This window comes from Crocuta crocuta, unplaced genomic scaffold (genome assembly GCF_008692635.1).
Source record: "Crocuta crocuta isolate KB4526 unplaced genomic scaffold, BGI_CrCroc_1.0 scaffold152, whole genome shotgun sequence".
Lineage (NCBI taxonomy): Eukaryota > Metazoa > Chordata > Mammalia > Carnivora > Hyaenidae > Crocuta > Crocuta crocuta.
Genome location: NW_027528798.1, coordinates 4995348 through 5023076, shown reverse-complemented (window position 1 = coordinate 5023076; position 27729 = coordinate 4995348). Strand labels below are relative to the sequence as shown.

At 44.0% G+C, this 27729-nt stretch overlaps 2 protein-coding genes and 1 pseudogene across 6 annotated transcripts in view; 1 reads left to right on the top strand and 2 right to left on the bottom strand.

Moving 5' to 3' along the window:
- ESRP2 (epithelial splicing regulatory protein 2) lies at window positions 1–6665 on the top strand. 3 transcript variants are annotated; one of them, XM_077755643.1, is made up of 15 exons: window positions 1–198; window positions 287–415; window positions 1872–1985; window positions 2095–2209; window positions 2539–2637; window positions 2862–2916; window positions 2989–3096; window positions 3176–3308; window positions 3395–3437; window positions 3595–3896; window positions 4010–4222; window positions 4332–4530; window positions 4678–4864; window positions 5176–5341; window positions 5418–6665. In XM_077755643.1, exons 1-15 carry the CDS (start codon window positions 1–3, stop codon window positions 5505–5507), a joined length of 2151 nt encoding a protein of 716 aa, XP_077611769.1. In that variant the 3' UTR covers window positions 5508–6665. The 3 variants fall into 3 exon arrangements, with proteins under 3 accessions (XP_077611769.1, XP_077611768.1, XP_077611767.1); XM_077755642.1 differs by having other exon boundaries at window positions 2986–3096; XM_077755641.1 differs by having other exon boundaries at window positions 2959–3096.
- Window positions 6666–7118: 453 nt separating this feature from the next.
- Window positions 7119–27729, bottom strand: part of NFATC3 (nuclear factor of activated T cells 3) — a 135955-nt gene continuing 115344 nt past the window's right edge. Inside the window, exons 10-11 of one of the 3 annotated variants that reach the window (XM_077755640.1) lie at window positions 19409–19512; window positions 9227–9315 (exon numbers count right to left, since the gene is read on the bottom strand). In XM_077755640.1, coding sequence (XP_077611766.1) covers window positions 19412–19512 — 101 coding nt within the window. In that variant the 3' untranslated portion in view covers window positions 9227–9315; window positions 19409–19411. Of the gene's footprint in view, window positions 9316–19408; window positions 19513–20258; window positions 20434–27729 lie in introns of those variants that run through there. The other 2 variants (XM_077755638.1, XM_077755639.1) reach the window with 2 other exon arrangements.
- On the bottom strand, window positions 9952–10052 carry LOC144224599 (U6 spliceosomal RNA; annotated as a pseudogene).

The window sequence follows — 27729 nt, the reverse complement described above, 5'->3', positions numbered from 1 at the left end:
ATGACTCCGCCGCCTCCCCAGCCACCGCCCCCGGACTCGAACCCCGCCTCAGACTCCGCCACCGCCCCCCGCCCCGGGCCTGGACCCCTGGTCGTACTGTTCGGAGCCACGGCCGGTGCGATGGGGCCGGACCTGGGCTCCGACGAGACCGACTTAATTCTCCTAGTCTGGCAAGTGGTGAAGCCGCTGAGCCGTCAGGTACGACGGAAAGGCGGCAACGGGGTGCCCAGGGAGTTTCAGGATCCGAGGCGAACAGTGGCTGATCGGTTTCCCCCGCCGCTTGTAGGTGGGGACGTTGCACAAGTCATTGGTTCGCGCCGAGGCGGCCGCACTGAGCCCGCAGTGCCGCGAGGCGAGCGGCCTGAGTGCCGACAGCTTGGCGCGGGCCGAGCCTCTGGACAAGGTGCTGCAGCAGGTGAGTGCTTGGGGCCGGGTGAGTGGAGACATGGCCGGGCTGCGGGGACATTTCTCGGCGGGAGAGGAGGCAGGCGGCAGGGCCTGGCGTGCTGCGATCAACTGGCCTGGGCGGTAGGACGGGTTCCTGTTGTTTAAAATTTCAGAGATTCCCGCGTGTGCCGGCCATTCCTGGGGGCGCCTTACTTTTCAGCCTTTCCAGCGAACCACTCCTACTGAGCAGCGGGATGGAGGTTGCGAGACCCCTGCTAGAGTCCCGGGCGGCGTAGCTGTGAGGCTCAGACGCCCCTGGGAACCTGCCTGGCCAGGTCTCCCAGAGTAGTAGTCGGAAGCCAAAAGGGCCGAGGGGCCTGGTCTTGGCTACAGGTCACGGTCCCTGCCGCCTGAGTCCTCGGCCCACCCACCCTCATAGGAGACGCTGGAGCGGGGGCGTAGGGCGGGGTCGGCCTCAGAGGCAGAAGCCGCCAGGTGTAAGCTGCTCGTCTAGGCCTGTCCCGGCTGTCTGGCCAGGCGTGGGCGCTGTCCGGACCCCGCCTGGAGGCGACCTGACTCCTGAGTGCAAAGGCCCAGCGTGCCTCCCAGCCCTGGCTGGAGTGGGAGGCGGTTCCCATTGCTGTTTTCTTTTTCTTACCTTCACTACTGCACTTGCCCTGTGCCTGACTCTTAAGTGTAATGAGTTTAAGTGCTTTACACGGACAAATTCTTTCATTTCTCAACAACTCCTCTGGTTGTTCTTGATTTAGGTACGGAGATGTTGAACCTGAGTCTGTTCCTGAAGGGCTCCCAGGCTAACCCCTACTTGGGGAGTGTGCTGAAGGAGAACTGGGTTGGCTTGCTCTGGGCCTGGGCTTAGTGCTTATACCTGTTCTCCAGCGGGAGGAAGGCTGTTGGGGGCTGGGCGAGGAGTGCCACCCCCTCTATGAGTAAACAACCCCGTGCCAGCCGGTCGATAGTGTGGGTCAAAGCTCATGCTGCCCCTGGCGTCCAGGTATGGGGCTCTGTCCTTGGATTTTCTCTGCCCCTTGGTTGGTCAGACTTAGAGGCGGGGCTGCCATTGACCATGAGCCAGCTGGGCCTCAGGCAGGATTGGGCCTCCCCCACCTGTCTGAGGGTGGTGCCTGGTCAGGGACAGGTTTAACCTGCTTTGCCCCGCCCCTTCCCACCTGCTTGTCCCACTCCACCAGGTGTTTGCTCTGGCACCACTCCAGACTCTTGGAGTGTGTGTGTGATGGGGGCTTGGGTGATATGTGACTGCCCCCATTTGGCCTGGAAGAAGTGACCGTGGATTGGGGGAGAAAAGGGACACAGAGCCAGGCCCAACAGGTGTGGCCACCTCCTCCCCAGGCAGGGTAGGGCTGAACATCTAGCTGAACCAGCTTTGCAGCCTGTGCCCTCCCTCCTCCTGCCCGCCCAGCTGTGAGTCTGTGTCTGTCTCTCTCCCCACTCCCTATCCCCAGTTCTCACAGCTGGTGAGCGGGGATGTGGCTCTGCTGGGCGGGGGCCCCTACATGCTATGCACTGATGGGCAGCAGCTGCTGCGACAGGTCCTGCACCCTGAGGCCTCCAGGAAGGTATGCCACTGAGGGCACAACAGGGGGTAGGGTTCCCAGGACCCCCATCGTGGGGGTGGGCAGGGCAGCTCAGTTCCCTCCATTCATGCCCCCTCCCATGTGCCCCCAGAACCTGGTGCTCCCCGACACCTTCTTCTCCTTCTACGACCTCCGCAGAGAATTCCATGTGCAGCACCCGAGCGTCCGCCCTGCCAGGGAGCTCACCGTGGCCACCATGGCGCAGGGTATCTGACGCAGCAGGGTTAGGGTGGAGGGGAAGCTGCAGGCAGTTCTTGAGTATGTGCATTCTGAGCGTTACGTGCACACATGCAAGTTTACATTATCTGCCGAGTCCTTGAGGGCACATGCCTCTGTGTCTGTGCTGGGGTGCGTTTGAAATATGGACATATGTCTGCATATATCTGGGATGGTGACTTGTAAGGGCATATACAACCTGGATCAAAACAAATGTTTGCTGGGTCCTGCATTTATCCACGAAGGGGACTTGGACCTAGGTGGGACCAAGATTGGTGCTCATGCTGGGATTTCCTCGCTGTTACTTCTCTGCTCATAGATTTGGGGCTGGAGACAGATGCCACAGAGGATGACTTTGGGGTCTGGGAAGTGAAGACAATGGTAGCTGTCATCCTCCATCTGCTCGAAGGGCCCAGTGGTAAGGTTCCCCTCATCACCTGTCACCTGCTCTCAGAACTGGGTGCATGTCTACCTCTTAACTTTCTCAAAGGTCCCCTCCCCACTTGTTACCTTCTTTGAGAGACCACAGGTAGATGCTCCTTTGTCACCTCCTCATCCCCCTCAACTGTCCTCTTTTTGCAGAGCTTGGTGGGGAGACCCCCTCCACCAGACCCTGCTGACCCCCATGCCATCTCCTCTCAGGTCAATTGTTTTCGAAGGCAGAGGTGGTAAAGCAGAAATATGAGACAGGTCCTTGGTGAGTGTGGCGGCAGGGGTGGGGGTGACAATAGCTGGACAGCTCTGACTCCGTGCCCTGCCCCCACAGCAGCAAGGCCGATGTGGTGGACAGTGAGACTGTAGTTCGGGCCCGTGGGTTGCCCTGGCAGTCATCTGACCAGGACGTGGCTCGATTCTTCAAAGGACTCAACATTGCCCGGTGGGTATAGCAGGCAGGATTGGTGGGCTCAGGAGGGCAGGCCTGCCTAGGAAGCACTAACCCAGCCCTGGCTCCGCAGGGGTGGTGTAGCGCTCTGCCTCAACGCCCAGGGCCGCAGAAATGGCGAGGCCCTCATCCGCTTTGTGGACAGCGAGCAGCGGGACCTAGCGCTGCAGAGACACAAACACCACATGGGTGTCCGCTATATTGAGGTGGGGCTCTCGGCTGGGAGTGAAGAAGGGCAGAGCCGAGGCCAGCCAGGCTGGAGACCCACGGACTGCCCCCACTGTATCCACAGGTATATAAAGCAACAGGAGAGGAGTTTGTCAAGATTGCAGGGGGTGAGTGTGCTCCCAACAGCGCCTAGCTCCCCTTTGTTCTTGATCCATGTCCCACTTGCCCGCCCCCTGCCATTGTGCTCCCCTGTGCCCGGTGTTAGGTGGGTATTTGGAAGGGCACAAATGAAGTCAGTGGGTGACTCCCATGCCTCCCACCAAGGCACATCACTAGAGGTGGCTCGTTTCCTGTCACGGGAAGACCAAGTGATTCTGCGGCTACGGGGACTACCTTTCTCGGCTGGGCCGGCAGACGTGCTAGGCTTTCTGGGGCCAGAGTGCCCGGTGACTGGGGGTGCTGATGGGCTGCTCTTTGTGCGCCACCCTGACGGCCGGCCCACTGGTGATGCCTTTGCCCTCTTTGCCTGTGAGGAGCTGGCACAGGCTGCGCTGCGCAGGCACAAGGGCATACTGGGTAAGCGATACATTGAACTCTTCAGGAGCACTGCGGCCGAGGTGCAGCAGGTGAGCACCAGGGCTTTCCCTTACCCTCCGTGTGCTTCTCTAGGGGGCCCCTCCCACCCCCTGTGCACCGGCCCTACTTGGCACGACCAGCCTGTTGCTGCCTTCCTTACCAGGTCCTGAACCGCTATGCATCCAGCCCACTCCTTCCCACACTCACGGCTCCACTGCTGCCTATCCCCTTCCCACTGGCAGCTGGGACTGGGAGAGATTGTGTACGCCTTCGAGGCCTGCCCTACACAGCCACCATTGAAGACATCCTTAGCTTTCTGGGGGAGGCAGCTGCTGACATCCGGCCCCACGGCGTGCACATGGTGCTCAATCAGCAGGTGAGGCTGCTGCCAGTGGGGAGACGTGTGTAATTAAGGAGGAGTGTGTGGTTGGGAGTAAGGCACTCTTGCGTATGACAGGTTGCTTACAAGACCACCGTGTGTACAGGGCCGGCCGTCGGGTGATGCTTTTATCCAGATGACATCGGCAGAGCGGGCCTTAGCTGCTGCTCAGCGTTGCCATAAGAAAGTGATGAAGGAACGCTACGTGGAAGTGGTCCCCTGCTCCACAGAGGAGATGAGCCGTGTGCTGATGGGGGGCACCTTGGGCCGTAGTGGCATGTCCCCTCCACCCTGCAAGCTGCCCTGTGAGTGTCTCAGGAGCTGGGGAAAGGAGGCATGTGGGGGCCAAGCTGTTGTAACTCTCACTTTCTACAGTGGGGACTCCTTTCTGGCTGCCTCATCCAGGGCAGTGCTGGGCTCCCTGCAGATGTACTCTCTACTTCTGCCTCCAGGCCTCTCACCACCCACCTACGCCACCTTCCAGGCCACCCCAACACTCATTCCCGCTGAGACGGCAGCTCTGTATCCCTCTTCAGCGCTGCTCCCGGCTGCCAGGGTGCCTGCTGCCCCCACCCCTGTTGCCTACTACCCAGGGCCAGCCACTCAACTCTACATGAACTACACAGCTTACTACCCCAGGTACCTGCTGCTAAGAAAACTCTAGTCATGCCCCCACCCTGGTTTGGGGGAGGGTCATGATCCCCTTCCTGCGCCAGATAATCCAGGGTCTGTTAGAGCTCAGACTTATTCTAAGATGGACAAGGGAGTGACAGGTACGGCTTGGCTGATGCCATCTACAAATGAGAATGGAGCGGACTCTGTAGAGGCAAAGGTTTCAGGCAGGAAGAACTGAACTAAGCACAAGGCAGAGGCAAAGAAAGAGGGAAGCAGGGCTTGGTCTAAGCCATAAGTGGGACTGCACTCCTAAATTCCTGCCTCTCCCATCCTAGCCCTCCCGTTTCTCCCACCACCGTGGGCTACCTCACCACACCCTCTGCTGCCCTGGCCTCTGCTTCCACCTCAGTGTTGTCCCAGCCAGGAGCCCTGGTCCGTATGCAGGGTGTCCCATATACTGCTGGTATGAAGGATCTGCTCAGCATCTTCCAGGCTTATCAGGTGAGGTGTGGCTGGAGGGCTTGGGAACCTGGTTGAGCCTGGATCTTCCTCTCCTAAATCTCATTCCCTTCTGCAGTTAGCCCCTGATGACTACACCAGTTTGATGCCTGTTGGTGACCCGTCTCGCACTGTGCTACAGGCCCCCAAAGAGTGGGTGTGTTTGTAGGTGAGGGAGCCAGGAGGTAAGAGCTGGCTAACGTCGAACATGACTCTCTTGCATCCAGAAAACCAGCACCCTCGACCAGGTGGCTTCTTTCCGGCTTGTCAAAGCTCTCAGAAAGCACCTAGAGGAGCTCAAGCCCCAGCTCCATTTCCCAGTTATTGCCCTGCCTGTTCACCCCAAAGATGATGGCTGGACCCTGCACGCAGGACTGGGGGTTGAAAGATGTCTCCTTGCTCCCAACGGTCTGATCTGGGCCTCCTGAGTAGCACCGAGCGCCACACTGAGAGTTGTGGCTATGGCCCGTGCCTTCAGATTCTGTGGGGCGGATGTCCACAGCAGGCCTACTTTCTTTTTAAAAATGTAAGCCCTGGTGCCTTCAATGTATGACTCCTGGGAGCTTTTGAGTAAAGATCCCAATGTTCTACCTTCCCCTATCCCTCCTGGTAGGGACAGGGAGGCAGAGAGTGCTGGCCCCAGCCCCCAAGATACTTGGACCTCAGTGGCCACGTTTGTACCAGGTGGTACCATCTAAGGATGCTAGCTCCCCTCCAGCTTGACACAAGGAGTATCAGGTGGCAAAATCACAAGCTGTTTTGATGGACCATACTGCAGTATCCCCAAAGGACACTAGGGGGCAGGAGGCCCTCACACAAAAAATGCGGCTCGAATTTTAAAGGGGACTTTCTGCCCACTTTTCACGCACATTTGGGCAGGCCAGTTGTCCTGAACTCAGCAGACACCGTGGAATGTCCTCTGCACCCATTAGAGGGTACAGAACTGAAGATTCAGAAGGAATTTTGGAACTCTACTCACTCCTCCGTAAAATAAACAAAGGTTCTAACCAAGTGGACTTTTCAAAAGCCAAAGTGTCCTTAGCTTTGGACCCCAGAGTGAGGGGCCCCACACCTGCCCCAGGCAGAGGAAAACTCAGGCAGATTTCAAGGACACTGACCTGTCACCGTTTATTATTTCAGCACTGTAACTAAGGAACCTGAATTGCTGGCTCCTCTTTGTTATTTGTGTAAGAAGCACTATACTCCTACAAAAGGTTTTACAATACAAAATGTGTAAGAAAACAATCCCAAGTGCTGTAAACTAAACTGAGATCCAGTTCCTTAACTGAACATTGCCCATTTTATAAAATATAAGGTTTCAACTGCAGCCCACCTGAGCATTAAAGATGACCATCTGTTCTGAATATTAAAAACAGGGCTTCATAGCCAGAGCCAGTAGAACTCTGGTGATAGTGGTTAGCCCCTGAAGGGCAGGGGTAGGTTGCCCTTCAGGCAGCAACACCACATGTGCACCTGAAGACGAGACCACTGTTCCCTTTCAAGCTGTTTTCAGCCATGTTTCTCTGTGTATCTCTAGTAAACAGAAGGCTGCTTAACCCATTCCTGAACTCAAGATCTAGCACAGGTTGGAGGGGTAGGGGTGGGTGCTAGGACATGCCCAGTTGCTAAATGTCGCTGCTAGAAGTCAACTTGCATAGTCCAATGATGTGTGCTTTAACACCACTTATGTTGCACAAAAGTTTAAAGTCTTTACCTCCAAAGCCAAAAAATACTGACTCTTAAACCAAAGATTTTACAAAATGATACAAGACCGCTCATATAGTATATAAAGCTCTGTTTTGAAATTTAACTTTTATTTTAAATAGGAAAGCATTTCTAGTGCTACAGGCATCAAGGTATTTAAAAGGCATCAAAATTTGGTGCATAGCAACTCTGGATCATAGAGGCTTTTATTCCTGAGGGCAGCAGAGCGACCCCCGAAGGGTCTTGTAAGGAGAACTCTTACAACAGCCTTATGTGAGGCAGCTACCCCAGGGGCAAGAGGGTGGAGGCAAGTCTGGCCACTGTCTGAAACCTCATCAGGGGCTGCCTCCCACAACCCCTCCAAACCAAAAGAAGCTGTGGGCTTCCAACTACAGGCCCTGAAGCAAATCTCACTATCCACACTCTGACACAAAACTTACTTTAAAAGAAAATCTGAAAACACCCAGCTCCAGAAGGGACCAGAGTGATTTGCTGAAGGACAGACATTTTTCTCTAACTAGTTTTAAGGAAAAAAATATAAATCATCATAGTTTAATGAAGAAGAAGAAAAAAAAGACCATACTTCATCCTGTAGGAGGTCAACAGCTCCTACCTGGCGATTAGAGGTGGTGGGCAATGAACTGGCTCCCTCTGCCTTGGTTTCAATGGAGTCCCGGCATCTAGAACTCCTAATCCCCAGGAGTAACTTCAAGCCCTTTGACCAGCTCAGCACACTGTCACGCAAAATAGGCACTCAAAAAATTTGCTTCCTGAATAAATGAAATTACATGATTTTGTTTGAAAACGTACTGCAAACTTCAGGGGCTCTGAAATGGGCCCGGCCTTGAGCAGGTAACTAATCCCATTAAAGGGAGGGGTAAGGGGAGGGTTTGGAAAAAGCACCCAACTCGGGCACCTCCTTTGGTAGACAGCAGGCTGGAGTTTCTTGCTGGCCCCTGCCTTGGGCACCAGCCTCACCAGCAGCAGCACCAGGGCATCTTTGGTGTGGAGGGTCAGGTCTATGATGCTACTGCATGTTTGGGTTTGCCTCGAAGCCTTTGGGGAAAAGGCTGGTTTTTAGGCCACGCATATAGGACACAGTAGGCCAGAATCATTTTAGGCTGTAAACAGAATGAGGGATAAGCTTTCCATGCCACCGTGAATCTTAAAAACTTCCCATCTGGAGTCCTGCATTTTCTCTACTGTTCTAAAGTACAGCTCATTTGTGCTTAGCTTCTGACACAGCGTGGCCTCTAGAAATTGGTTAGAACCAGCAAATTTGCCTAAATCATCATGAGACTGTGGCTCCAAAGGTTACAAAGGTCTGGGACCAGAGGGCACAAAAGGGAAAAGCAGTCCACAGCCTACTTGTTTGCAGGATGGCAAGATATTAAAGCTACGAAGCTAAAACAACCCACCTTTCAAAGTTACCTTATTTGTAGCTATCTTATCCAAGGCCCTGAGGCAAAAAAGCAATTTCAACATGGAGTCAGTATGGAGAGATTGCAGAAAGATTACCTAGAAAGTTACAAAAAGGCTATGCTCTGGAATGTCATTTTATATTCCAACACTTCAATGATTGGAATGGTCTCCTCTTTAACAGTTTACTTTTATAAAGAGGTATGAGCTACATTTGGCTTTATTTCCTATAAATCTATGAAAGGCTTTAGGACATGCTGTTTCTGAGGCATAGGTGTAGGCCTGGGAGGATTTTTTTTCTATTATGTTTACCTCTGGAAGGTTTTATCAAAAGTTCCTACTTTAAAAATAATCATCAAAGCTAAAGAGTCCTTCAAATGACCATAAAGGAGTACAAATCACCAATCATAGCTAAGCAACCAGGTCACTTGCAAAAGCAGCACCTCTGAAATGCGAGAGCCTGCTGCGTTCACACTCAAAAGCACCCATCATATAAAAGTATCCTATTTAAATATAAAAAGCAAAGCTCATTTCCCCAAAGCTCAGTCTCTGCTGCTCCTGTTCTTTTACAAAATCTACTCAAGGCCTGAGGTGGAGGAATGCTGCTTTCCCCACAGTGATCCCAACTCCTGGCACCAGTCCTGAAGGCCACAGAGTTGGAAACCCAAGGTCCAAGGAGAGAAACATGATGAGAAGTACATGGTGGTGGACACGTGGCTGCAGGGAGCACTGTCAGAGCCCATCGGATCTTCCTAAATCCAGGGAATCGGGACCCGGGAGGGGAGCCTGCCTGCTCCCCCCTGTTCCTTGGGAAACGGAAACCTGGGACATGTCTCTCCCAATTATCTCGTTCACTGAAAAACAAAAAAGGGAGAGTGATTAGTGACCTCTGTGTGACTGACCATATGATGCTCAATGGCAAGTTCCACTTCAAAGACATTTTCCCCCCTCTCCATCTATAAAGGTTAGAACCAGCAAATTTGCCTAAACCATCATGAGACTGTGGCTCCAAAGGTTACAAAGATCTGGGACCAGAGGGCACAAAAGGGAAAAGCAGTTTTCTATAAAGGCAAATGCAGTGCTTTAAAGCCTGCTCCTAGATGGAATGAAGAGCACCTTTGAGAAGCTGTTCCAGACCCCTCTTTCTCTTTCAGTCCAGTTTGGGTTGGGAAGGGAGATGGCTCAGAGAATAGGAAATATTCTTACCCTCTCTCTAAAAGCTTATGTTCTAGAGCAGAGGAGAGAATACATCTGAAATGTTTTAACATTCATCTAACTTTTCCTGAATTTGCATCACTACAGGAGGGTTTTTCCCTTTCTGATTTCTGAAGTGTACTGTGTATGAAAAGTGAATGAAAATAAATGCTTTGGTGAGAATAAGAGAAGATCTGGGAGTTATTTTGTTATGCTAATTAAGTATCCTTTATTATATGGGTACTTTTTAATTGTTTCTCATCCTTTCAGAAGAGACCTTTCTTTTTCTTTCTTTTTTAAATGTGGAATACTTCATGAGTTTGCATGTCATCCTTGCACAGGGGCCATGCTACTCTCTGTATTGTTCCAATTTTAGTATATGTGCTGAAGCGAGCACCTTGCTTTTTGTTGGTTTCTGTGACAAGCCAAGCACTCCTAGAAGCACAGTGCTCCATGAGGTCTCATACAGAAAAACTCCAATCTTAAGAAACCAGTATAGAAAGAAAACCCCAAATTCCCCCAATAATAACCTTCAGTTCTCTCATCATGAGAATTCTTTGCTTTGAAATGAAAATTATTTTCTTTATCAACTAAAGATTAAGCATATAGTCACAAGAACTGAAAACATATGTCCACACAAAAACTTGTACTCAAGGGGCGCCTGGGTGGTTCAGCTGGTTGAGCATCCAACTCTTGATTTCAGCTCAGGTCATCATCTCATAGTTGTGGGATCGAGCCCCAAGTCAGCTTGGGAGTCTTGCTTTCCCTTCCCCTCTCTCCTCCTCTACTTATATACCTGCACTCTCTCTCAAGATAAACATTAAAAAACAGAAACAAAAACCAAAACCTTGTACCTTAATATAAATTCATAGCGGTATTATTCATAATAACTCCAAAGTAGAAACAACCCAAATATCTACCATCTACCAAGTGATGAATGGATAAGCAAATTATGGGTTATCCATACAGGGAAATATCATTCAGCCTTAAGAAGAAATGAAGTTCTGGGGCGCCTGGGTGGCTTAGTCAGTTAAGCACCCGACTTTCGCTTAGGTCATGATCTCGTGGTTCGTGGGTTCGAGCCCTGCGTCAGGCTCTGTGCTGACTGCCAGCTCAGAGCCTGGAGCCTGTTTCAGTCTGTGACTCCCTCTCTCTCTGACCCTCCCCTGCTCACGCTCTCTCTCTCCTAGAAATAAATAAAACATTTTAAAAAAATTAAAAAAAAATGAAGTTCTAATATATGCTAGACCATGGGTGAACTTTGAAAACATTATGCTAAGTGAAAGAAATCAGATACAAAAGATCATATATTGTTTGATTCCACTTGTATAAAAGGGCCAGAACTGGCGTGCCTGGTTGGCTCAGTCGGTTAAGCATCTGACTTCAGCTCAGGTCATGATCTCACGGTTTGTGGGTTTGAGCCCCGCATCTCGCTCTGTGCTGACAGCTCAGCGCCTGGAGCCTGCTCCAGATTCTGTGTGTGTGTCTCTCTCTCCTTTCCCCAGCTTACACTCTGACTCTCTCTCTCAAAAATAAACATTAAAAGCTCTTAAAAAAAATAAAATAAAAGGGCCAGAGCTGACTAACCACAGACAGAAAATAGGTGCTTGCCAGGAGTTATGGTGAGGAAGGAATGGGAGATGACTGCTAACAGGTATGAGATGAGATTCTTTTTGGAGTAATAAAAATTTTCTAAAATGAGATAGTGGTGATAGTTGCACAACTCTGTGAATATACTAAAAACACTGAATGGTGTATTTTCAAGGGTGAATTCTATAGTAATACATTATATCTCAATTCAGCTGTTATAAACAAAAATAGGCCAGGACAAGAAAAAATTCTATACTTAGAATGTGCTGTGATCACAGAGCCAAGGAGACACTAATAATCACTTAAAAAAATCCTCAAGTATTAACATCTTTTTTTTTTTTTTAAGAGAGAGAGAGAACTGGGAGAGAGTGTGAGCAGGAGCCCAAGGCAAGGCTTGATCCCATGAACCTGGGATGGTGACCTGAGCCCAAATTAAGAGTAGGATGCTCAGTCACTGAGCCACCCAGGTGCCCCTTTCAAGTATTAAAATCCAATCTTTTTACAGTTTAGGTAATTTTAAAAATTCCTCAAATTCATATACTCCTGACTATCAGAAGGGAACTAACATTCACTTCACAAATATTTATTGAGCATCTACAAGAGTTTGCAATTGAAATTTTGTATCTTATTTCAATCTTCATAACATTTTAAGATAACTACTACCACGACTTTATAGATCAGTTAACTGAGGCTTTGACAGTTCACATAATTTGCTCAGTAAATAGTGAAATCAATTTCCAAACACCTATCATTTCTTGAAGGCCAAGAGCAGAGAAATGGAGGTGGAGGGGAATCATTTAGACAAAGAAAATGCAAAAGACCCAGACACTTGTGGTGACGCCAGGGGAGGGAGAGTGAGTGCATTAATGGGAGAGGGAGTCAGGAAAGAGAGAATATAAAGGGGACATAAATAGACAGGGCAGCCGTTGGCACCTGTTATTCCAAGCTACATAACAAGCAAAGAAGAGTGTTTTCAGTGTGGACTCCGTGTGTAAGTCAATGCGCTGGTCTCATGCAACGAGGGAGGCAAAGGATGACCCATGATCTCCGTGCATAGCCTCTAACATAATTCATCACATTAGATTATCAGTAGGGGTCATCATTATCTGTCTCTCAAATAGCCTGTGAGCTTCTGAAGGGCAAGGACCTTACTAATAAGGAAGCATCAATTTCAGATGACTGAATAAATGGATCCTAATTCAATACAATTACTTGGAAACTATGGGGAATTAGTACACTGAAAGTTCACTAGGTGATGGGATAGGAAGTGGACCACAGAATGTTATTAAGACTAACACATGACATCTGATTTTGATTTTAACAGTATCTATGTGTCTATTTTAGACAGGTCTCCCAGCTGTGGCAACAAGCCAAATATAGAAGCAAGTACCAGCTGACAGTCATCTTTTCCCAATACTTATCCCTTCCAAGAACGGTGACATAAGAGATATTCCAAGATGCCATGTAACACTGTTAAATTATCTCATTGTTCAAGTTTTAAAACTATAAGGTGATTAGAAATGGTGCTTTATCATCATCAAAAACCAGGATGCTTGGGTAGCTCAGTCAGTTGAACATCCACCTTCGGCTCAGGTCATGATCTCAGTCCACGGATTCAAGCCCCGTGTCAGGCTCTGTGCTAACAGCCCAGAGCCTGGAGCCTGGTTCAGATTTTGTCTGTCTCTCTCTCAATCCCTCTCCTGCCTGTGCGTGCATACACACTCTCTCAAAAATAAACATTAACAAAAAATTAAAAACAACAAAAAAACCCATACAATGTACTGTTTTCCTGTGTCTTTGAGAAAGTCAGTGCTTATATTTTCTTGAGGATGAGGGTATATCCAGCATTATCCACCCACTTACCAAGTACACTCTGATGATAAACACATCATTTTTTTGAGGTAGCCAGGAGATGCTGTTTATAGCAAAAGCCTGATCAAAGCTATGTTATTTCCAGAAAGTATGTGAGATGGCTTTATTTTTTTTTCACCAATTTAAGAGCAGAAAGAGTTTATACCTCTTTCTCTTTATCATTTCCCTCCTTTAAAGAATAAAGTGAATTAAAACACCTAGAACAAGAGTCAACAACCCTCAACACCCATGCCAATAGGTTATGTAGGTCACAGATTTTGTCCCACTTGTGACAGGTGCCATCAACTCCCACTACTCCAACACCTGGACTGCCTGTGCCACCACAACAGAAGCAGTCAGAGCCATCAGCAACATTTGCTGTTAAGAACAAGGTTTTTATATAAAAATTGCTATTCAAATTAACAGTCCATTGGAATGCTATCTCTCCACACAAGAATACGGTGTCTGAGGAACAAAAGGCCTATTTAATTTAGAGTTTAAGGTTTCAGAGCTAGAGCAGACAAGCATGGTGTGGTATGAAATCTCACCACTAGGTGGAGAGGGGCAGGGTAACCCAGGACACTACTTCTGGAGTAGGCAGATACATAGTCATATATGCAAAAGCCCAAAGGGCCTTTCCAACTAGCAACTGAACATCTTAGAGCATTTTTGTAAAGGATTTCTGGGTATAATTAGACTCCACTATGGACATTCATCCAAGTTTGGCAAATTCACCTTTCCTTCCCTTCCCTATACCCCAAATTAAAAGTATTGTCTGGTGAACAATTTTATGGAGACATTATTTTCTAAGTTTATTTATTTCTTTTGAGAGAGAGAGAGAGAGAGGAGGAGACAGAATTCCAAGCTGGATCTGTACTGCCAGTGTGTAGCCCAATGCAGGGCTTGAACTTGCAAACTATGAGACCGTGACCTGAGCTGAAATCAAGAGTTGGGATGCTTTAAGCAACGTGAGCCACTCGGGTACCCCTGGAGAAGGTTTCTTTTCTTTCTTTCTTTCTTTCCTTTTTTTTTTTTTTTTTTTACTGTTTTATTTATTTTTGAGAGAGAAAGGGATAGTGCACGAGCGAGGGAGGGGCAGAGGGAGGGAGACACAGAATCTGAAAAAGGCTCCAGGCTCTGGGCAGTCAGCACAGAGCCTGACATAGGGCTTGAATTTGTGAATCCCGAGATCATGACATGAGCCAAAGTTGGACGCTTACCCAACTAAGCCACCCAGGTGCCCCTTTTTAAATTTTTTAACGTTTATTTATTATTTTTGAGAGACAGAAAAAGACAGAGTGCAAGCAGGGTAGGGGCAGAGAGACGGAGACACAGAATCCAAAGCAAAGTCCAGGCTCTGAGCTGTCAGCACAGAGCCTGACACAGGGCTCAAACCCACGAACTCTTGAGATCATGACCTGAGCTAAAGTCAAACACTTAACTGACTGAGTCACCCAGGGACCCCTGGAGAAGTTATTTTTTATAAAATAAAGGTTGCAATCATTTTCTGAATTTTCCTTGAAATGAAAAAATGAAAAATGTGGAAATAAACAGGAATGATTTTAAATGGATAAGAAATCTAGTGTATCAGAGGGCGCCTGAGTGGCTCAGTCAGTTAAGCGTCTGACTTTGGCTCAGGTCAAGATCTCATGGTTTGTGGGTTCGAACCCTGCGTCGGGCTCTGTGTTGACAGCCAGCTCAGAGCCTGGAGCCTGCTTCAGATTCTGTGTCTCCCTCTCTTTCTGACCCTCCCCTGTTCACGCTGTCTCTCTCTCAGAAAGAAAACATTAAAAGAAAAAGAAATCTAGTATTTATGGTTTATTATTCTATAACAGTTTTACCAAGATAAACTTTTAGGTTATTGATGAGTTGTAAGAATACTATCTAAACTAAATACATTAAATAACTGAATTCACTGATTTAGGCCATGAGCTGGATAATTAATTTGAATTTATCAAAGTTTGATGAACATACTTTCTCAAGTTAAAGACAATTTGTTCTTTTCCAATGAAATTTGAACAAAAGTGTATCTTACTCTCTGCAAACTCAATAGCCTCTTCACTTCCTTCCCCCTATCTCTTCCCCAGCTTCAGGCTGACTGAGTCAAAGTGGTGACTGCTGTGAAAATACCTAAGGAAATAGAGGAACAATGAAATAAAGGAATCCTGATCTCTGGATTAAAATATGCCATGAAGTATGAGAGAAACTTCCAATGTGGTAAAGCCATTATATTTGGAACCTCCATTATAGTAACCTAGCTTATACTGTTAACAAAAATAAAACTCACCACCATAAAGCAACACAGAAAGAATAATTATTTTAAGCAAGAACCAAGATAAACAGCTTGAACTTTATCACACCAAGTTTTTAACTAAGTCATTTTAAAATTCACCCTGAACACTAGACAACTTCCAACCACAGGACAAAATGAATATATATACATAGCTCAAAAGATATCTTTTACTCTTAACTCTAGCTTAAAAAAAAGTTTATATATTTATTTTTTAAAGAGAGAGAGAGAGATAGAGAACATGAGCAGGGGAAGGGTAGAGAGAGAGGGAGAGAATCCCAAGCAGGTTCCGCGCTGCCAGTACAAAACCCAACTTGGGGATGGACCTCATGGACTGTGAGATCATGACCTGAGTTGAAATCAAGACTTGGACACTTAACCAATTGAGCCACCCAGGTGCCCCTTAACATTGGCTTTTAATACTAGTACAGAAAAAATTATAACACTTTTTTTCAATGAACCTGGGAGGTGGTAGCAGAGGTATCAGTCTTGTTATTGAGAGCCCTTTCTTTTTCTTTTTTTTTTTAATTTTTGAGAGAAAGAGGAGGCAGGGGAGGGGCACAGAGAAGAGAGGGAGACACAGAATCGGACGCAGTCTCCAGGTTCTGAGCTGTCCAGAGCCTGACACAGGGCTTGAACTCATGAACTGAGAGATCATGACCCGAGCCAAAGTTGAACATTCAACCAACTGAGCCACCCAGGCGCTCCAAGTATCCTCTTTTTAAGAAATCTCTTATGTGTGTCATGTTATACTCAGTGTCATACATATCTTTACTGTAGAAAATGTTGTAACTCAAAACATTATTCAAAGAAAAACAATACATCTCCAGCTGAGTAAACAGTACACAGGTACCTAAAAGTGTATTCAAGTATCAGCTATCAGCATGCATCCTTTTGTATCAGCAAAAAACACTTTTTTAAAATTTGTGTTAAGACGTTAGATTCAGAAGAATTTTAAGATTATAAGAAGGTTCTTTCCTTATCCCTATTTTTTTTTTTTTTTCAGAAATAATCTGTGAATAATCTTGTCCATTTCTAAATACATACTGCTGGGGCACCTGGGTGGCTGAGTCGGTTAAGTGTACGACTTTGGCTCAGGTCATGAATCTCACAGTTCGTGACGTCAAGCCTCACGTTGGGCTCTGTGCTGACAGTTCAGAGTTTGGACCCTGCTTCAGATTCTGTCTCTCTCTCTCTCTCTCTGTCCCTCCCCCATTAGCAATCTCTCTCTCTCCCTCAAAAAAAAATGAATAAAGATTAAAAAAATTAAAAAATAAACACATAGTGTTGACTCCCAAATCTCTGACCCGGAAAGGCCTAACCTGAGCTCCAGAGCCATAAATCTACATGACTCACCCACCACCTGTGCTACGGATCCTATATGCTGGCCTCTTCAAGACCTGCTCTAAGAATTTTTCTTCATTCTTCCAGCTCTTCAATCAACCTACCTACCTTCTTCCCTCCTGGATCTTTCTCATCATTGCTAAGGACACTAGGTCATCTTAAACAAGGAAGCAAACAAATAAAAACCCTAGATCCCCTGTAACCCTCTATATCTATTTTTTTAGTTCATTGATTAACTTTTTTTTTTTTTTTTTGAGGACTTGGCAAAGAAAGCTTGTTTGTTTAGAGAAAGGGAGCAAGTGAGCAAGGGGTGGGTTGGGGGGAGAGGGGGGAATCCCACGAGGGACAGAGAGAGAGCGATTGGGAGAGAGTGTGACTGGGAGAAAGAGAGAAGCGGGCCTCACCCAAAGCAGGGCCTGTGTTCACCCTATGCAGGACTTGAACTCACAGACCGTGAGACCATGACCTGAGCTGAAGTCAGATGCTCAATCAACTCAATCACCCAGGCCCCATCATTGCTTAACATCTTAAAGGAAGTTATATACACTGCCTGCTGTTTCTATGTTCTTACTTCCTGTTCAACCCTTAGTCATACATTGATCCCCTCATTCCACAGAAATACTTCTTATCAAGATCATTAGTGACCAACTTACTTATTGCTTCATGCATGGGAAGAGTTACGGAGTAAATTCTAGAAGACAGAAAACTTTAATCTTTGGTTCAGCTGAGATATAATTAGGGTAAATTAATCTTCCAGCTATAAAATAGTTAAGTCATGGGGTTGTAATGTACAACACAGGAAATATAGTCAATAATATTGGAATAACTTTGTATGGTGACAGATGGTAACTAGCCTTATCACAGGCATCATTTTATAATGTATAAAAATATCAAATTAGTGTGATAGACACCTGAAATGTAATAGGATATTATATGTCAATTATACTTCAATTTAAAAAAAAAAACTTCAGGTTCTAACTCTCCTTAGACAGATGCAGGAATTTAGTTGCCACTTCTATTCCTCTCATGACTAGAGACAAGAATGATGTGAGACCAGGGTAGGCTCAGCTTCTGGGAGAAGCCAGTGTTTTGGTGCCTTGTCTAGCTAGTCAGGAGGCTTCAGTATCCCATATATAAAGATATGGGTAGTCCCCTTCCAAATCTAATTTTATTAAATTTAAATTCAAGTGGCATGTTGAGAATTATAATTTATATATTTATAATTTCTATCACCTATGTTCTCAGTGGCTTTCAGAGTCTTTATTTTCTTTCTTAATTAAAAAAAATTTTTGTAATGTTTATTTATTTTTGAGAGACAGACAGCATCTGAAGCAGGCTCCAGGCTCTGAGCTCAAACTCATGAACTGGGAGATCATGACCTAAGCCTAAGTCAGATACTTAACCGACTGAGCCACCCAGGTGCCCCTCAGAAGCTTTCAGAGTCTTTAGAGAAAGGAGCTGCATGACAGTGAGGGAGAACTGTGTTCCTGATGGGTTGCTGAGGTCTAGAGGCGTGAGGCCCAGCCTCCTCCCTCACACAGGCTTAATTTCTATGGATTCTTTCCAAATGGGAGTCCCAGAACTATTAGGAATGCACACATGGGCCTATAGGGGGCGCTCAAGGGTAAATGATCCATGTTGCCTCTGGCACATGGATAAAATGTCCTGATTTATTTACATTCCATACTGTCTCACGTCAAAACTTAGAGTACTTGACTGACCAGTGATAAGTTTATACATCTGACCAACAACCAAGTTTACTCAGCACCCAAGCCATAGAATTTTTCTTAAGTTTATTTATTTATTTTAAGAAAGAGAGAGATAAAGAGGGAGAAAGAGAATCCCAAGCAGGCTCCGAACTGTCAGTGCAGAGCCAGATGCTGGCTTCGATTTCTTGAACTGTGAGATCATGACCTGAACTGAAATTAAGAGCTGGATGCATAACCAACTGAACCACCCAGGCGCCCCCCAAGCCACAGAATTCTTATAGATAGGCTTCTCTGCTTTGAATTTAATAAATTCAGTAAAACACTTGCTTTCTACTCAAACTCAGATTAAATTCATAAGCACTAGTGTACAAACCTCAAGGTGGTTAGACTTACAAAGCAGAGTCTTGGGGCACCTGAGTGGATCAGTCAGTTGAGCCTCCAACTTCAGCTCAGGTCATAATACTACAGTTCACGAGTTCAAGCCCTGCACTGGGCTCATTGCTGTTAGTATGGAGCTCGCTTTGGATCCTCCATATCCCCCTCTCTCTTCCCTTCCCTAACTCGTGTTTTCTCAAAAATAAATAAAATATAAATAAAAAACAGAATCTTGGGGCCCTGCGTGGTTCAGTCAAAGATCTGACTCTTGATTTTGGCTCAGGTCATGATCTCACAGTTCCTGAGATCAGGCTCTGTGCTGACAGCATAGAGTCTGCTTGGAATTCTCTCTCCCTCTCTCTCAACCCCTGCCCTGCTTGCACAAATTCTCTTTCTCTCAAAAGAAAGAAACGTTAAAAATTTTTAAAATAAAGAGCAGAGTCTTGTACTCAAAGTGTAGCTCTAAAGATAATGAGTGGACCTACCAAGATGCCCATGTATACCCCATCCTCTGTAGCACATGCAAATCCAGCCACTGCATGCAAATACCAGACTTGGGTATAAAAACAATGACACATTTCAATCAACACTCACCCTCTAGATTCTCCAGAAAGGAGCTGGACATGAGAGCTCACTGTGGTTAGGCCACTTCTCTGCTGAACCTGATGGCTGGTGTTCCAAGTCAGACATAAACTGGTCTGTGTCAAAGAAGACAACATCACTACTGAATGGAACAAACCAGAGAGTAACTTAATCTACTACATGCCCAGCCTGTTTTCTATAATAGAGGAATTTAATCATCTTTTATCTGTCAATCACTACATAAAACGGTTCCCCAAATTACATTAGATAATACGAATATTGGAGTCTAGAGAGTTTAGGTAATGGCTAATTTCTTTCCCAAAATTAAAAGGGCAATAATTTAAAAAGTCACGATGATGGCTTCAGCAATTTTATTTTATTTTATTTATTTTTTAAGTAAACTCTACCCCCAACAAAGGGCTCAAAATCATGTCCCCAAAATGAAGAGTTGCATATTCTACTGAATGAGACAGCCAGGTGCCCCAGTTTCAGCAATTTTATATGACATATTTAGTTTTAAACTAAATAGTTTATATTAAATTGGATATTAGTAGTTCCCAAATACTTGTCCTAGGTTACATCAGAATTATCACTTAACAAAAATAGAAACATGGCCTAGGTTTCACTTCAGGCCATAGAATCAAAATGTGTAAGGGTAGGAGCTCTGAAAACTACATGCACAGGTAAAGTTAGGGGTCGTGGAGGAATATTTTTAAAACTGAAGTGTGTATTTATTTGCAAGGTTACGAAATCAATTCAGCAAGTTGAGAACAGTATCTTTTTAAAAAGAAATAGAACAAAACAGAAAATAGCAGCCTACATCTTCTTTAATAAAAGTTAAGAACTGGCCTTTGAGGGGTACCTGGGTGGCTCAGCTGATCAAGCATCTGACTTCAGCTCAGGTCATGATCTCACAGTTTGCGGGTTTGAGCCCCGCGTTGGGCTCTGTGCTGACAGCTCGGAGCCTGAGCCTGCTTCAGATTCTGTGACTCCCTCTCTCTTTGACCCTCCACTGCTCACGCTGTATCTATCTCTCTCTCAAAAAAAAAAAAAAAAAAATGAAACATTAAAAAAATTTTTTAAAAACATGGTTTAGGAACACAAAAGTAGTTTCCTGGCAGTGTGGTATAGTGGTTAAGATCACAGGCTCTCATGCCAGACTGGGATTGATTCCCTCTGTCTCTCCCCTGCTCGCACTCTGTCCTTCTCTCTGTCTCTCTCAAAAATAAACAAACATTAAAAAGAATTAAAAAAAATAACTGGCCTTTGAGACTTTCATGTTAGTTGTATATATATTTTTGTTTGCTATGTACTAGGCCATGCTATAAAACTTCTTTTTTTTAAATGTTTATTTTTGAGACAGAGAGCTTGAGCAGGGGAGGGGCAGAAAGAGAGGAGGACAGAGTATCTCAAGTAGGCTCTGCATTGACAGCACCGAGCCCGATGTGGAGCTCAAACTCATAAACTGTGAAATCATGACCTGAGCTGAAGTCAGACGTTCAAATGACTGAGCCACCCAGGTGTCCCAAACTTACTTCTTACTGTAGGAAGCCATCTAAAATGTTTAAAAGTCACTGTAGCCAAGAAGAGTCACCACTGGTCAGTTTTGTGATAAAGATGACAGTCAGATGGCTAGAGAGCCCCAACACAAGGGATGCAAAGCCTTCTCCTCTGGCCTCTAAGGAATTATTTTTAGCCTTTGCTTGCCCAACCTCAAACAAAAGGACCTAACCTTTTAGATTTTAGAAGAATGCTTATTTTATCTTAGCAGAGGACAATCTGTATATAGTCTCTGTGAATAAAAATTAATACCCTTGTCTTAGGCTGATAAAGGAGGTAAAACAAAGGAGGAGACAATCTGTGCAAAATGCAGCCTCAATTAAAAAGTCAAAACAAAACACAAAAGCCAAAAATCCTTTGTGTTTACAGGCAAAGTTTTTCTGTCCTAAGCTTTTTTATCACTAAACTTGAAATCATCCATCAAGCTTTCAAAGGGGATTTAAGGATTAAAGAATATGTGAAGTATTTATTTTTTAAAATGTTTATTTTTGAGAGACAGAGAGAAAGAGAGAGAGCATGGGAAAGGGGGAGAGAGGGAGACAGAGGATCCAAAGCAGCTCCATGCTGGCATCAGAGAGCCTGATGCTGGGCTCAAACTCACAAAATGTGAGATTATGGCCTGAGCCGAAGTCCACCCAGGTGCCTCATGTGAAGTATTTTAGAGGCTGAATATTACATAGTCAAAAGTCTCCTTTTTGAGGATGCCCAAACTCCACAGGTGAATCCTTCAAAACAGACATGAAGGTATAGACCATGTGATTCAATAAATAAGAAGAAAGAAGCCCAGAAACAAAGCTAAGCAGTCAACACTTCTGTGTTGGATGATGACTTCTGTGAGTTGGATGATGCAATGGTAATTTCAGATTGTGCTTATGGAAATGTATAGTCCTTAAGACATCTTCCTATATTTTATTTACTTTTTTTTACTTTTATTTAAAAAAAATTTTAATGTCTTTTCATTTATTTCTGAGAGAGAGAGAGATAGAGAGACAGCGTGAGCAGGGGAGAGTCAGAGAGAGAGGGAGACACAGAATCTGAAGCAGCCTCCAGGTTCTGAGCTGGCGGTTAGCACAGAGCCCAACACAGGGCTTAAACCCACAAACTGTGAGATCATGACCTGAGCCGAAGTTGGACACTTAACTGACTGAGCCACCCAGGCACCCTGACATCTTTCTATTTCTTGAAACATTGTTGACAGCTTCAAAAAATACCTGATTCGTTTTTTCCTATCATAAAAACTCCGACAAAACTCTTGAAGAAGAATTAACACTAATCTTCTCTTAAACTCTTCCAAAAGATTAAAGAAGAGGGAATACTTCTTACTCATTCCAAAGCCAACATTACTGATGCCAAAGCTAGACAAAGACACTACAAGAAAACTGCACAATACACCCTGTGAATACAGATGCAAAAATCCTCAACAAATACTAACAAACTGAATTCAGTAGTATATTAAAAGTACTATATACATCAAGGCCAAGTGAGATTTATTCCCAGAATGCAAAGATAGTTCAGCATATGCAAAGCAACAAATGTAATTTACTACACATTATTAGAATAAAGGACAAAACACTACAGATGATCTCAATTGATACAGAAGAAGCATTTGAAATTCATTTCACTTTCAAGATAAAAAATACCTAATAAACTAGGGCTAGAAGGGAATTTCCTCCACATGATAAAAAGGCCACACATGAAAAAACCACATCATACTCAGTGGTGAAAGATTGAAAGTTTTCCCCCTAAGGTCAAGAACATGATAAGGATGTCCACTTTTGCCACTCCAATTCAACACAGTACAAGAATTTCCAGCCAGAGCTATTAGGCTAAAGAAGTTTATATAAGGCAACCAAATTGGAAAGGAAGAGGTAAAATTATCTCTGTTCACAAATGACATGATCTTACACACAGAAAGCTTGAAAGAATCAACATAAAAGATGTTAGCATTAATAAAGTCAGTAGTTATAGGATATAAAGTCAACACAGAATATTGAGTTGTGTTCTATGTACTTTCAATGAACAACCCAAGAAGGAATTTAAAAATCAACTCCATTTATAATAACATCAAAAAATAAAATAAAATATTCAGGAATTAGCCAAGGAGGCATAAGATATGTACACTAAAAACTAAACATTGTTGAAAGAAATTAAGGTCTCTAAATAATTGGAAAATATTCCATGTTCATGGATTGCGAAACTTAATTTTTTAAAAAATTTTTTTAATGTTTTATTTATTTCTAGGAGAGAGAGAGAGACAGTGTGAGCAGGGGAGGGTCAGAGAGAGAGGGAGTGACAGATCTGAAACAGGCTCCAGGCTCTGAGCTGGCAGTCAGCACAGAGCCCGATGCGGGGCTCGAACCCACGAACCGCGAGATCATGACCTGAGCGAAAGTCGGACGCTCAACCGACTAAGCCACCCAGGCACCCCAACGAAACTTAATATTTTTAAGATGATAACACTACCCCCTCCCCAAAAATGATACTACTACCCAAAGCAATGTACAGATTCAACCTGTTAGTAATACCTAACAAAATCACAACAGCATTTTTACAGAAATAGAAAAACCAATCCAGAAATTCATATGGAATCTCAAAGAACCAGGAAGAGCCAAGACAGTTTTGAAAATAAGAACTAAAATAGAAGGGTTTCATTTCCTGAGTTCAAAACTTAGGACAAAGCTACAGTAATCAAAACAACATGATACTGGCATAAGGACATATAGACCAAAGGAACGGAGAGGCCAGAAACAAATCCTCACAATATATCAGGATTTGTTTCAAGTATTTTCAAACATTCAATGGGGAAAAGGCAGTCTTTTTAACAAATAATACATAGAAAACTAGATATCCACATGCAAAAGAATGGAAGCTGGACTCTTATGTCACTCCATATACGAAGTTAACTCAAAATAGATCAGAGACTTAAACATAAGAGCTAATATAAAACTCTTGGGGTGCCTGGGTGGCTCAGTCAGTTGGGTGTCTAACTTAATTTCGACTCAGGTCATGATCTCATGGTTCATGAAATTGAGCCCCACCTTGGCCTCTGCACGGATAGTGTGGAACATGCTTGTGAAACAATCTCTCTCTCTCTCTGTCCCTCCCCTGCTCACATGCTCTCTCTCTCTCAAATAAACATTAATTTTTTTTTAAATTTTATAATAAAATTATAAAACTCTTAGAAGAAGAAAACATGGGGTAAATCTTCATGACCCTGGAGATTTAAGGAGAACTCTAAAAGCACTGGCAATAAAAGAAAACACAGATTACAAAGACTTCATCAAAATTAAAAAGCTCAAAGGACACTATCATGAGTGAAGAGAGGGGCACTTAATTGGCTCGGTCAGTAGAACACAGTACAGCTCTTTATCTCTGGGTTGTGAGTTCAAGTCCCAAACTGGCTGCAGAGATCACTTAAAAATTAAAAAATCTTAAAAAATAAAAAGAGTGAAGAGAGCGCACAAAGAATGGAGAAAATATTTATAAATAATATATTGATAAGAGATTAGTATCCAAAATATATCAAGCACTCCTACAACTCAACAACAAAAAAACAAGGAGAAAATGAGATTTGACTGTTTTCCCAGAGGAGAAATAGAAATGATTTAAAAAGACCATTAAAAAAAAAGAAAAAAAGAAAAGCCCAACATCATTTGTTATTAGGGAAATGCAAATCAAAATCAGAATGAGATACCACTTGATAGTCACTCAGTATGGCTATAATTATTTTAAAATGGAAAATAGCAAGTGCTGGCAAGGATGTAGAGAAATTTGAACCCTCAAACATTGTAAATGTAAAATGGTGCAACCACTGTGGGAAAAACACCAATTCCTCAAAAAGTTGAATAAAGAATTTCATTATAACACAACAATTCCACTTCTGAGAAACCCAATAGAATTGACAAAGAGAGATTCAAAGAGATACTTGCACACCAATGTTCACAGCAGTTATTCATAACAGCCAAAAAAGTAGAGACAAATGACTTTCAACAGATGAATGGATAAACAAAATGTGATTATACATACAATGTAATATTATTTATTCATAAAAAGGAAAGAAATTCTGATACATGCTTATTACAACATGGCTGAACTGGGGATATATTAAGCGAAGTGAAATAAGCCAAACACTAAAAGGACAAATGTTGTATGATTCCACTATTTACATGAGATATCTTGAGTAGGTAAAGTCATAGAAACAGAAAGCAGAATAGAGATTACCACAAGCTGGGGTGGGGAGAATAAGGAGTTACTGCTTAATGGGTACAGAACTGTTGTTTAGGGTGAGGCAAAAGTTCTCAAAATAGTGGTGATGGTTACATAATACGTGAACATACTTAATGCTACTGACCTGTACATTTAAAATGGTTAAAATGCTAAATTTTGTTATGTACATTTTACCACATTTAAAAAATTTTCAAACAGAAACTTTGGGTTTTCTTATAGGAGAACACTGTATGAAATGACTGAATTAGATTTTCTCATTAACTCAAAGCTTAAGACCTGCCAGATGTTTGTAAATTCCTCTTACAATTTTGAAATGTGGGACACAGAATTTGTTCCTTTTATCTCAAAGTTTTAACAAATTAACTATTTACAAATCCTGGGGCTCCTGGGTGGCTTGATCATGTTAAGCATCTGATTTCAGCTCAGGTTATGATCTCACGGTTCATGAGTTCAAGTCCCACATCGGGTTCTCTGACGTGAGCGCAGAGCCTGCATCAGATCCTCTGTCTTCATTGCTCTTTGCCCCTCCTCTAGTCACATGCACTATCTCTCTCAAAAATAAACAAACATTAAATAAACAAATATTTACAAACCTGTAACATGTTTGTGGAAAGATGAACAAAATTTCCTACTTGTCCAAGTTGCCGTTCCACTTGACTAAGCTGCTTTAGACACCTAATCAATATACAGACATTTCTGGTTTATACAAACAAGGCCATGGGTATGTGAAAATAAAGGCTTTGGAACTCTAGTTGCATCCTTTACGGTACTGGTGATCCAAAAGAAGTCATTTAGTACCTGTGAATCTGTTTACTTATTTCCTCAAAGAAGGTAGAGTCTCATGAAATGTATGTGCAGGCCTTCTACAATATTATAAAGAAATGCAATTAATAATATACTTAAACTGATAAAAGCAGGACAATTAACTTATCATTTAGTGCCCTCATCTAGTGTCATGGCTTCAAATACCATATGCATGCCCTCAACTCTCAAATTTTTATCTTCACTCTAAAACTCACTTCCAAACTCTAGACTCATTCATCCAAATGACTATTTGATATCTCTACTTGAATGTTCAACAAGTATCTTAAATGCAACACATACAAAACTGAACATATGATCTTCCTCCAAAGCTTGCTCCATCTATAGCCTTCCCCATATTAGGTGATAGCAACTCCATCTTTCCAGTTTCTCAGAAAACAACAACATCATCTTGGTATCATCTTTAACTTTTTTCTCATACTTTATATGGAATCTGTCAGGAAACACTATTGGCTTTGTCTTTAAAATACATCCCAAATCAGACCATTTCAAAGCCCCTTATTTTACCACCTCGTCTAAAACATCATTTCTGGCCTAGATTAATACAATAGCATTTTGCCTGGTCTCCTTGTTTCTTCCCTTGCTTCCCTGGAGTCTTTTTTCTAACCAGCAACCAGAGCTAAAACCTAAAATAGATCATAACTCATATGTTCAAAACCTTGCAATGTAAGCTTACAATGTAAGACTCTACACAGCAATTTTTTTTTTTTAAGGTTTTATTTTTGAGAGAGAGAGAGAGACTGAGTGAGCAGGGGAGGGTCAGAGAGAGAGGGAGACACAGAATCTGAAGCAGGCTCCAGGCTCTGAGCTAGCTGTCAGCACAGAGCCCGACACGGGGCTGGAACCCACAAACCGTGAGATCATGACCTGAGCCAAAGTCAGATGCTCAACCAATTGAGCCACCCAGGCACCCCCAGCAATTCTTAACATATGATCAGGGACATAAGGGTTTTTCCCTGAGAACTTTTAAGGGAGTCTGCAATGTTAATGCAGTTTTTACATTAATCCTAAAATATTTTTCTTGCCTTTGTCACTTGTCACTATCATTCTCTCATAAATCTATAGCGGAGTTTTCCAGTGGAGCTACATGATATGTGATAACTTCACTGCTATAATGGAATGTGTGCCTGTGTATTCTTGTTTTTAAAAGTTCTCAGTTTTAACTTCATTTTTTTAACGTTTATTTATCTATTTATTTAGAGACAGAGAGAGAGAGGGAGAGGGAGAGGAAGCGAGCGAGCAAGCAGGGGAGGGACACGAAGAGACGGAGAGAGGGAGAATCCCAAGTAGGCTGTGCACCAGCAGTGATGAGCCTGACACAAGGCTTGAACTCACAAACTGTGAGATCATGACTTGAGCCGAAAACAAACAGCAACCCAGGTGCCCCTCAGTTTTAACTCCGAATACAATAACTACCAACAGATATAAACCACATAAATAAAACTTCAATAATTCTTAAGATTATAAAGGAACTCTTGAAATCAAAAAGTTTGAGAACTACTGTCCTACATGTTATAGCTCCCTGTTACCTCCTTGATCCCATTTCCTACTACTTTCCCCCTGGATCCATCTCGTTCCAGCCACAATGGCCTCACTGGTCTTCCTTTTTAATAAACCAGGTATTCTTTCACCTTAGGGTTTTTCCTGTGCCTATCACTTTTGCCTGGAATACTCTTTCCACAGGTATTCACGCTGGTAATTTGCTTATCTTCAAGTTTTTGACC

Coding starts and splice junctions, on each gene's coding strand:
- ESRP2 (XM_077755641.1), top strand. CDS start 1: ATGACTCCGCCGCCTCCCCAGCCACCGCCCCCGGACTCGAACCCCGCC. Junction 2,638..2,861: donor TCTGCTCGAAGGGCCCAGTG/GTAAGGTTCCCC, acceptor ATCTCCTCTCAG/GTCAATTGTTTTCGAAGGCA. Junction 4,865..5,175: donor TACACAGCTTACTACCCCAG/GTACCTGCTGCT, acceptor CTCCCATCCTAG/CCCTCCCGTTTCTCCCACCA.